At 48.3% G+C, this 12088-nt stretch overlaps 1 protein-coding gene across 1 annotated transcript; it reads left to right on the forward strand.

Moving 5' to 3' along the window:
* The first annotated feature begins 1332 nt into the window (after positions 1–1332).
* LOC125555691 (cyclin-D5-2-like) lies at positions 1333–3558 on the forward strand. The gene is made up of 5 exons (XM_048718558.1): positions 1333–1847; positions 1954–2040; positions 2129–2447; positions 2536–2672; positions 2779–3558. Exons 1-5 carry the CDS (start codon positions 1551–1553, stop codon positions 2992–2994), a joined length of 1056 nt encoding a protein of 351 aa, XP_048574515.1. The 5' UTR covers positions 1333–1550; the 3' UTR covers positions 2995–3558.
* Positions 3559–12088: the final 8530 nt, after the last annotated feature.

Below are 12088 nucleotides of genomic sequence, written 5' to 3' on the forward strand. Positions count from 1 at the left end.
GGAAACTTTGACATGCCAAACATGTTTCGAGGTAGGAATAGAACTTGAATTAATGACATCCAAGTACATGAATTTAACCGTAAATTCTCCATTCCTAGTAAGCTTCCAACACAACTGATCCGGATGTTGAGAGAGTTGAACATCCATCAATCTTCTCCCAAGATGGAGCCAAACTTCCCAACGGTTACCGGCTAACGCTCTCCTGAAGCTGATATTTAGAGGCATGGACTGACATACTGACTCAACGGTTGCATCTCTCCGTTGAACAATACTATAGAGATAAGGATACTAAGCGCGAGAGGCGTGTCCCCTAGCCAAGTATCCTACCAGAATCTCGTATAAGTACCGTTACCGACGACAAACTTGGTCCGATTAAGAAAAACCGATTTAACTCTCATCAGTCCTTTCCAGAAAGGCGAATCCATCGACCCCACTGTCAGCTGGGATAAAGTTTTGGATTGGAGGTATTTATTACGCAGAATCTGTGCCCATGTGGCCTCAGTCTCTCGAGAAAGCTTATACAACCATTTGCTAAGGAGACATTTGTTCTTCACCTCTAGATTTTCGATACCTAGCCCCCCTTGGTCCTTCGGTCGACAAATAATGTCTCACTTAGCTAGTCTATACTTCTTCTTCAGGTCATCACTTTGCCGAAAAAACGGGATCGATAAAAATCAAGTCTTTTCCGAACTCCGACTGGTACCTTGGAAAAAGACAATAGGAACATAGGCATATTTGTGAGCACCGAATTAATAAGAATTAAATGACCTCCATACGACATCAGTTTGCCCTTCCAGCATCCCAATTTCTTATCAAATCAATCATCAATGCACTTCCATTCTCTATTTGTTAGCTTACGATGATGAATGGGTATACCTAAATACGTGAAAGGTAAATCCCCCAGTTCACAACCGAATAATTGCTTATACGCCTCTTGTTAAATAGGAAACCACATACAGTAGTTCTTTTCGTCCTATTTTCCGTATCCAAACCACCAGATCCGTGCACCCGGTAGAGAGGACGTCCTTTGCCTAGGCGACCACAGTACTAACATGAGCATCCAGTATGTGTTTATTAGGCTCTATCATCGCCGAGTAAATACCCCGTTGGTAAAGTCTTGACAGATGCATAAATACAGGGATACACTTTTAGATTCACTCAGACGTACCAACGTACCACCCATGAATCTCATCTCATCCCATTTCCCGTTGGATTTAACCATCACAGGCCATGGTTTTCTTTTACCAGAGCCGTAACTATCCAAGGATGCCAATGGCTAGCGGCACGTGAAAAGAGCAGTCAAAAAAGAATGAAAATTTTGATGAAACGAGAGGCACTTAAATAGAAGGGAGGAGCCTCCTCGTCTCTTCACTCTCACTCCCCACTCTGCTCCCAGTCCGGCCGCCGCAGCCGCCGCCGCTGACCGCCGTAGGAGGCGAGCGTCAGAGAACGCGGCTCTCGCTCGCCCATGCTTCTTGCTTAAGCTTGACACATCGCTTAGCACGGCAGGTCAGCTGCTGGCTGGTTGCAGTAACGAGAGGGGAGGCGAGATGCCGGGGATGGAGGAAGCAGAGGACTACGCGTCGTGCGCCTTCTCGCTCACTTGCCCCGAAGACGGCGCCGAGCTCGGGGACGGCGTCGTGGACGACGGCGACCTCTTCTTGTTCTACGCCGGCGGCGGCGCCGCCGACGATGAGGACGGCGACAATGAGTACGTGGAGCAGCTGGTCTCCAAGGAGGCCAGCTTCTGCTCCTCCTCTGACTCGGGCGACGCCGACTGCTCGTCGGCCGCCTCCGAGGACTGGTTCCTGCAGGCGCGCCTCGCCGCCGTCAAATGGATCCTTGAAGTGAGCACTCGCTGAGCTCCTCGCTCTCCCGATTGGTTTCTTGGTGCGAGCATCGATCGATCGGTCACTGACGCCTTTGGAACCGGCACCTGATTTGCATTTGCAGACGCGGGGCTGCTTCGGGTTCGGCCACCGCACGGCGTACCTGGCCATCGCCTACTTCGACCGCTTCTTCCTCCGGCGACGCGTCGATGTAATCAATCACCGCACCGCGGCCGTAAAACAAATTTAGCCTCTCTGCTTCTTAAGAACGGGAGGATGATGTGGTTGTGTGCGTGCAGAGGGCGGCCATGCCGTGGGCGGCGCGGCTCCTGTCCGTGGCCTGCGTCTCCGTGGCGGCCAAGATGGAGGAGTACTGCGCGCCGGCGCTGTCGGAGCTCGACGCCGGCGGCGGCTACGAGTTCTGCTCCGCCTCCGTCCGCCGGATGGAGCTGCTCGTCCTGTCCACGCTCGGCTGGCGCATGGCCGCCGTTACGCCCTTCGACTACCTCCCCTGCTTCTCCTCCCGTCTCGACCGGCACGACGGCCGCGGCGGCGGCGGGCATGACCCCGCCCGCGTCGCCCTCAAGTCCATCGGCTTCATCTTTGCCACAGCCGAAGGTTCATCTTCGTCCTACACACCTTCTGAAAAGAAATCTTGCGCCCTTTCTTGCATTTTGTCTGATTGATTCGTGCTGTGCTCATGCAGCCGGCAGTGTGCTGGATTACAGGCCATCTACTGTGGCTGCAGCTGCAATCCTGGCTGCATCCTATGGAGCTCTACTGACCAAAGAAGCACTGGAGTCCAAGATGGACAATCTATCTCCATCATGCCCCATTGAGAAGGTTTCTTGCACAAACTAAATAAATAACCCTTGATCATAGTAATGTTTTATTTGGATGATGAAATGGGCATTGGATTTGAGCAACCTTTGTCTGTTTCATTGATCAGGAGCATGTACATGCCTGCTACAGCATGATGGTTGGCGACTTGAGAAACAGAAAGAGCAATGGCAAGAGATCATTGCCATGTTCAGACTCCAATGAAGTTGCCACCAGTACATATGATTCTGTTCTTGTTGATGATGTTGCCGACACCGCCGCCTTCATGGCCGCGGTGTCGGAGATGAACAAGCGGATCAGACTGGAGCCGCCGGGAATCCATTGAGAAGCTAGCACCGCCGGGGACACGCAATTTTTTGTCAGATGTCTAAGGGGGCTTGGTTTGGATCTTCATTTTGTTTTTTCCTTGTTCAAATTTGTTTAGGTTCTTTCAGAGCCATTGCCATGGTTGGCATTGGCAATGCTGTTGGATTGGTTTGTGAGAGGGGTAAGCGATGAGCAAAGATAAGGGCTGGGCTGAGCTTTCCTGAGGAGAGGAGAGCTTCACTGGAGCCCAATTCCGGCCGGTGCCCAAACTCTGCACTGTTTTTGGTATGCCATAGTGGTGGATGCCATCTTAAGTTGCATATGGTGAGATGCTAGCTGTTGGATGCAGTGGTAGCACTGAAAGGCTGGGGTTTTGGCCATTGTTTATAGAGCCAAGAAGAAAAAGTTGCAAGTGGATGTGTGATCAGTGAGGAGTGGTGTTCCACTAAGATGCACTGCACTGTACTTGCGTGGATGCATGGGTTACATTGGTTTGTGACAATCTCCTTGGGGAGTAGTTGTAACTTCTGTAACATCTGCTTCTGTTCTTGAGAAATGGGATCAGATTGGTGCATTTTGTGTATGTGTGTGCATGTGTTGGCCTTGATGACCCTGTGGGTTTCTTGATCAGTTCTGCTGCGGCAGCTGCAGGTTTTTCAGTGCCATTCATTCAGTGCTGTGCCAATGTTTTCTCCTTCTCTTCCTCTCCCTTTTTGCAGAGATGAGAATCCAAGACAACTTTTCCTGTTACATTGCCACCAGCTTTGAATAGCACTTGCTTGATTCCACATTGCTATCCCTTATTAGTGAACTAACAATAACATCTGCATTTAGAGTAATGTAGTACTCCCTCTATCTTAGTGTCAAAAAACGTCTTACATTTTGAGACAGAGGGAGTACAAGATTAGGTGATCAATAAAGAAAGTTCTTGTCAACATGATCAGTAAGTACATTGCATCCTTTTTGTAATTATTATTGGGCATGTTAATGAAAGCATCGCATCACTGTGTGCTGTTGGAAGAGTGACTAGTGTTGCGCATGAACGGTATTAGTGCACAAGATACATGAGCTTAGTACTTTGTATCAATAATTGCCTAAAGATTAAGGAGCTTGACATTTCCAACACTTAGTGGAGCACACCACAAAGGAAGGTGCAGTAGATAATTGGGACTTCTTCAGTAAAGTCGTCTACAAGTTGTGGCATGAGAACAATATAGATGTAGCTTCAAAAAATGACAGTTCCTGTGAAATGCATAAACCTGATCATGATGGGCATTTGGATGAGCAGAATATCTATCAGTCCTGGATAGACCAAGATTTCAGTATGGGATAATCAATCCAAGAATCTTTTAGTAAAATGTCATCAGAATTAAAACTTGTGAGCTTGATTCAGTAGTATATTCAAATATAATACAGACTAATTCCATATTCTTGGGTGAAGACACCAGCACCACTAGAAGGTGTCAGGACTCAAGATGCTCCTGCAGAAAAGATGAACAAACACATGCCACATATATTACACCACATTCATGGAAACAATAATGATGGTATCTTTTCATATGGACAGCCCTTTCTTTCTCCTCTTGGCTTAAGTCCTAAACCCTAAAGCTGGTCTTGTGGCCTCATCCACTAACTAATGCAGGTCTTGCATTGCACACTGCCTTACAGCTGGTAAAAAGAGCTTTTGCATCTTTCCCTCCTGCCCCTGCACTGGGGCAATGAAAATGCCCCCATGGCCATGGGCAATGGAGTGACTTTCTGAGCCACCACCGTCCTGCCCCTGCATGCATCCCCTCTCTCCTTCATTGCTTGGTTTTCTTTCTTTAATCTTGTTATTTATAAAAAGGAAAAGGGGCTCTTCTGCATCGAAGCATGGACACAAATGTTGATATTCTCAGTCAGTGATTTTTTTCTCTTTCGCCATTGATGGGCTAGTGCATGGAAGATAGAACTCCAAGTACTTGTTTTGTGTGAAAAATACACAGTCCAGGTTTAAAAAAATGTCAAAGTGTTCATAAACATGGTGTTTTCATTTAGAGAAGCATATTAGACCTTACATGATCCTTGGGAACAACTAGCTTGTTCATGGTTTGGGGTATGGCAGTAACCAGTAGCTTTACCAATATAATGCTTGTTCATTCGGATTCTACGATATTGCTAGGATCACTTCAATCCAGATCCTATGTAAGATCTAGGTTAAGTCATACCTCTTGACTCATAATTTTTGTAGATGGCAATCCTATCTTATGTGATCCTAGGCACAATATCTATTATAAAGATCTGCGCACCTATTCCAGACCTGATTCCTAGAGTCAGCATTAAACATGTTGATTTTCATTCTGTACAATCCAATTCTTATTTTTTTTCATCTACAAGACCTAAGAAATCGAGCTGGTCAAGAAGAATGGGACAGATCAAATCGTACATTTTCTTGAGCAAATCAACTGTTACAATGTTGAGGTGACCAAACAGAAGATAAGCTACAATACATGGTCCATCAACCAATGGTAACTTGCATCTGAAGTGCAGAGAGAATATACTATCTGCCTCCCTTCTGAATCTTGGTGGCCCATTGCTGGATGGATGGAGATCATGATCCTGGCCAAAGGATTAAAATACCTGTATAGCTTCTCAGTCACCAATGCAGTCAAAAACAGGCTTGGGGACAAAGCTTGGTTAGAATTCTGTTGGTTCAAAAGAGTACTCCTGCCTAGAAGTGTGTGGGCACCTCACTGGCTGGACGGCTGCCTGCCTGCTTGCTGCCTGGCCCTAGCAAAGAAGAACTAATTATTTTAGACCATGTGTATTGTATAATGATCAGCAGTAAAAAGTTAGAATTATTTCAAAGAAATTTGATTAACAACGAGTTAATCATAATTATGTGTTGTTGTGAATTCAGGTGTTGCTGTAACTTTAGGGGAAACAGTTTAAACAAATCTCCACAGGAAAATGAGAAAATTACCTTGGGGGAATAAATGTAGGTGTCATACATGAAAAAGAAAGCTAGGAGAGTGATGAGGTATGGCAGTTGGGGGATGTGTACAGCTGGGAGTCTCAACTGAAAGCCTGAAACAAAGATGGCCTTGCTTGCATCAATGGCAGGGGTGTGGCCCTAGCTGCTCACAGGGCAGGGCAGCACTGCACAAAGACAAAGAAGCAAACACAAGGATATCTTCCCATGCATCACACAGCATACAGTAGCAGCCACACATACACATCTCCTGATCTGGTCAAAGAAACATATGTGGTTTTGTTTCCTATTGCTTGTTTTGGTTTTTTATGCTGGCACTAGCAGGATAGTACTGGTGAAATGTGATGAACTGTCTCCTTTGTACAGCTTGGTGGTAGTCTTGTAGTGTGCAGGGATGGGGTCCATTTTTTTTTCCTTCCAAATCTCATCATGTAACTTGATGGTACATGCTAGTAATTGATAGTTTTAGACTATTTCATGATCTTTTGTCTTGGTTGGTACTAGTAATGTTTTCTTAACGGAAATATGAGGATTTCAATTCTTTGGAATTTTTGGACGTGGGTTGTTTGATTTTTAGAATTACAGTCCTTATAATTTAGTTGGCAACGACAACACTTGCACGTCGTCTCCTTCCTGAAGGAACTAGGAAGGGGGGAGGGGAACTTTGATTGTCATATGAATCTTGCATCCTTCTTTAGGAAATTGTCTTGTTTTTTAAGAAAAGGAGGATTACCCCTGGCGTCTGCATCAATCGATGCATTCTTTTTAGAAAAGGAGGATGATCCCTGGCCTCTGCATTTGGGAGATGCATACGGCCACTTTATTGATTATTCTCGAGGACCTTACAAAGTGTTACAACAATAAGCCTGAATCCACCATCTAGGCAACATATGCCGCTACTCCTATCCATATGATGAAGGGGTGCTAGCTGGGCCACTACCCAGGCCACTCACCTAATCCTAACATCAAAAGCCGGAATTCCCAGCCTAGCCACATACCGGGTCTGGGGCATAAACCGGTCTGACGCACTCACAGGTGTCGTCTCCACCATCTTCCACTGGTCCATCTCCAAGCAGATTGAGGTGCCAACCTTGGCAGGCTCCTCCGCCATCAACGCCACCATGACGCCAAATGACGACCACTACCTACGCTAGAACATCGCCAAGCAAATGGAGCGCTACCACAAGATGAATATCAGCGGTAGAATAGATAAAACGCCGCACACATTGCCGCCGCCAAACACCTCACACGCACCACAAAGCGCCCACCGTGCTTCCGGGAACCCCAGGCGACGCCTTCAAGAAGGAACGCGACGAAGGTACGACGCCGTCGCCTGCAAGGGGAACTAGAGCTTTCGCCCAAATGAAGAGCACAATGAGAAACGGGATAGGACCTCGACAAGGCCTCCAAGAAGGAAACCGACGCCCACAAGGCGCCGCCATTGTCGTGGCCTCCGCCGACGGCCAAGGGTTTCCCCCGATCCCGCCCCTGTCCCATCCACCCGGCCAAAGACCTGGCCAGGGGAGCGCACGCAGCCGGAGAAGGCGTTGGACTTCATCGAAGCAGGCACGCCGGGTGACGGGGCACCCCGACCCACCGTAGTAGACGTCCACCTAGACCTCGCCACCCGCACAACTGAAGCCGCGGACCACCAGCTCCCATGGCCGTCGCCCGTCGAGAGGCCACGCCGTCCACACCGCCCGAGGCCGCCGCCCCGGCATCCACCCACCGCGCACATCCCGTCAAAACACGGAGAACGACCCACACCGCCGCCACCAGGGAGATCACACCGCGAGCACCCAAGCCGGGCGACGAGGCAGGGTCGCGCCGGCCAGATCCGGGCGGATCCGGCGATCCCCGGCCCACCAGCCGCCAGAGAGGAGCCAGCCCCGATCCAGGGCCGAGCCGGCCTGATCTGGCAGTCGGACCTTCCCAGGAGACCCCCACACCGGATCGGGAGGAGGGCTAGCGATAGCTCCGACGACCGACGGCCGCCACAGAGGGCCTGCGTCGGCGGCCACCAGGAGCTGGGGAGGCGGGCGGCGGCGTCTCATGCGGGGTGGGGGCGCCTCCAACGTCGAGGCGGGTGCGCGCGGAAACCCCGCCGCCGCCTACCGCCGCGCGGGCGGCTGCCGGCGGCGGCGGGGGAGGAGGAGGGGAGGCGGGGGGAAACCGGCGGCCGGCTAGGGTTTCGCCCCCGAGTCGCCCGAAGCGGACGACACAGGGGGGGAGAATCACAACAAGCGAGTAGCATACAACCATCTTTATTATTATTCAACAGAATCTGACAACATAAATACATGGATCAATCCGAAGCCATCTATCTGGCGAACAAAGCCGCAACACCTACACTCTTGATAATGTGCCTGAATCGCATGAACGCGCACTATCCGATCCGATGGCCTCACACAGCTGCCCCGCATCGGGCCGAGAGCACCACCCGGTCTAGTCGAACTGCAGCGCGCACCGCATGCGCACGCTCTGGATCTGCTGCCGCCATCTTCCGCCATCCCATCTTCAGGAGCGACCAACGCATACATCTTGCCAAGACATACCGCCGTCGATGCCACCACGACGCCAGACAACTTCACCACCTGCGCGCGTCCATCAACCTGCGACAGTCACTAGGGCTCCGCTGCGCCTTGCCGCCGAGACCCGCCATCGTCGATGCGATAGATGCTACACCGCACCACCTCCAAATCCAGATTGCCGCCAACGCCAACCCAACAACCAGCTACATAGCTCCCAAGGCGGCGCCTTCAGGAAGGGAGCGACGCCAAGGGCGCTGCCGCCCACCAGTGGTAGGGCTTTCACCCGAGAGACACGGGACGAGGTAGTGGTAGAAGCATACCAGACGATCGTCTCCAAGGAGAATAACGGTGTTCTCGGGCGTCGCCGCCGTGTCATGGCTGACCAAGGTCGGATAGGGATTTCTTCCGATCTGGACCCCACCACTAGATCCATTCGCAACACAGGGACCGGCAACCAAGCTATCGCAGCCCGAGATCATACAGGGGGCCCACCAAGAAGGGTACTGGAGGAAATGATCCAATCTAGCGCCGCCGGCCGCCATGGGTCTAGGGTTCACCCTTGGCGGCAGATCTAGGGTTCACTTGCTGCTAACCTATTATTGGAGTTTAACATGGATGGTTAAAAATGCAGTTTGATGTTTGTGAGTCTATGTGTGATTATATTGGTACCTAGAGGATACATGGATTGTTTGATGTTTGTGAGTCTGTGTGTGGTTATAAGTATTGGAGTTTATCGCGCTACCATGATGTGCGGCAGGATTCCCCGATGTTACCCACGGCGTGCCATATTCTTGTCTTTTGTCACCCGTTCAAGCACGACATCTTGGACCTCATTTGAATAACATTTTGGTTGTGTATATTGGTACACAATCTGGGTCCGCTAACCAGCGCTTCCGACCAACATGCACCAACCAAGTCCAACCGGAGAGCAACACCGACTTATTAGAGGCGTTGGTCCCTCTTTCCTCAAAAGACTAGCCTGTTGCGAGGGGACACCCCCATCCTTATAAGTCGTGTTTTGTCTCCTCCCACAACCGATGTGGGACTAAACCCAACAATCTTCCCCTCACACATCGGTCACCATGGGCACGCTAACACCAGCTTTTCCAGCCTACCAACAATGACCGACCACCCGTGAGTCCAGCGAGATTTATTCTGGGCACCTGGGCTCTGATACCAATTGTTATGCAATCTCAGGCCCGCTAACCAGTGTTTTCGACCCACATGTGTCAACCAGGCCCAACCGAAGAGCGACACTGGTTTATGAGAGGCCTTGGGCCCTCTCCCCCCAACAGACTAGCCTGTCAGGAGGGTACACCCCCACCCTTATAAGTCGTGTTCTATCTTCTCCCACAACCGATGTGGGACTAAACCCAACATATATTTTGCAACTTTGCAAGATGCAGATGTCATCATCTAAATAGTAGATTTCACACGGATTGCCATGCATTACATTTTAGAGTTTGATTTTTGTACCCCCCCCCATGCCAGGGTACCCTCCATCTAGACCATACTGTTTGTGTCAAGCTTTGTGCTATCCTTATAAAGAAATTTCTTTTTTTGTTTCTTGCAAACAAGAGAACATTTGACCTTGAAACTTCGCAGATCAACTACACACAAGTTTCACTCATTGTATAAAATCTTTCCGATTTATTTTGATGAAACATAATTTTTTTCAAATTTTGAATGAGTTGTATCATTTTAAAAAAATGTTACGCCCAAAAGTCCAAAAACAATTCAGCACATGGTACTACTTGTGTGATGTTGATCTGCAAAGTTTTGAGTTCAAATGTTCTTTTACTTAGGAGAAACGAAAAAGAGAAATTTTCTTGCACGAACTTTGATGCAAGAATGGACGGTGAGGATAGAGGGCACGCTGGTATGGGGGTACTACATTTTATGGTAAAACTTATCTTACATTTATTTCAACCTCTTTGAAAGATTCTCCTAGTTTTTTTACAACGGAGATACAAACTTTGGAGGAAATTCCTACGGTGATGGCATGACTTTTAAATCCTACAACATTCTTCCATATTTTTGGAATACCTCGAATTAAAACAAACCTAATCCACCAAAATCACCAAAACCGCACACCTTGAGGATTTGTGAAATCAAGTATTCAAAACCAATCCTTAAAATCGAAGCATCCTAACACTACATTTTCAAATACTAAGCTATCCACATAAGAAACACTTGAAGCCAAATAAATATATCTTTTGTGCCATTTGGATTCACTATAGAAAATCAGGCTAACCATTCCAACATCATGCAACAATCAGTATACATACGACTATTAGCATAAAACCATATAGAACTGACCACATTGTGCCGCTCCTTCGCTAGGGTAAACCATAGGGCCGCTCATCCAAACCCCTTCCCTTGCCTCCTCCCTCACTATCGTTGTCGTCAGTCTACCACATGCATTTTATTAGCCTTGCACGAACTATGACAGTGGATTCCTCTTTTGTTGGTACGGTGGTTGACCCTGTCGTTGGAAACGACGGTGGCAGCTCACCGACATGGTGGTTGGGACGCACGGATCTGGCAGCCGTATGCGCAAGTTAGCACCACTATGCGATCGAAAGCAGCTGACGCGGGGCTGGGTGCACTATGGAGGCGACAAGGCCTACCAAATTCAGCATGTGGCTTGGTAACACGGCCTACCAAATCCACCACTGCACAATTGACATCATGCCTATGTTATCTTGGGAGGGAGGGGGGGGTGAAAACCCAAGCCTTCGGCTAGATCACTCGGTGTTGACCTTTGCACGTCGTTTACATGTTCAAGATGTTGGCTCGAAGATCTCCTTCAATGGTGGTAGCCCTAGTTTGACTTTATGGTTGGAACAATCAACATCAATGTGTGAGCAATAATTCCTTCTTGAAGGCATTGTCTTGGAGTCATTCGCTCCTTGTGAGGTCACGTCTATCTCGAGTTGTGGATCATGCTCCACGATCATAGGAATTTTGTGGTATAATTCTAGAGATGTTGCCACGAGGCAGGTTCAATATGGATGGCCTCATACTTATTTTCTTCCCTTTTAAATCCAATTTGTTCGGGTTCAAAGCTCAACATTACATTTAGTCTCTACTATTAAAAAAGTAGTAGTGTTCCTTTTCCTGCAAGGTAGAGTGCTTTGTTCAACCTTATGTAAGGGCGTCAGAATCGTGATTCTGAATCAGATCAGAGCTCGGATGGCGCAAATCATAAAATCTTAACTAACATAATCGTAAAAACATGGATTCTACTAACCAAATCATAGAATCAGAGTGGTTAGTTTGGATCGTAAAGTCGTAGAATCGTACAATAGAATCGCGATTCTGAACAACCTTCCTTCTTTCATCTCTCCATCCCCCCTGATAATCCACAAGTATAGGGGATCGCAACAGTTTTCGATAAGAGTGTTGAACCCAATGAGGAGCTAAAGGTAGAACAAATATTACCTCAAGTTCTATCAACCACCGATACAACTCTACGCACGCTTGACGTTCGCTTTACCTAGAACAAGTATGAAACTAGAAGTACTTTGTAGGTGTTTTCAGAAAGGCTTGCAAGAAAGTAAAGAGCGCGAAAATAAAACTAGGGGCTATTAAGGTAAAGAGGCAACTAA

This window comes from Triticum urartu, chromosome 5 (assembly GCF_003073215.2).
Source record: "Triticum urartu cultivar G1812 chromosome 5, Tu2.1, whole genome shotgun sequence".
Lineage (NCBI taxonomy): Eukaryota > Viridiplantae > Streptophyta > Magnoliopsida > Poales > Poaceae > Triticum > Triticum urartu.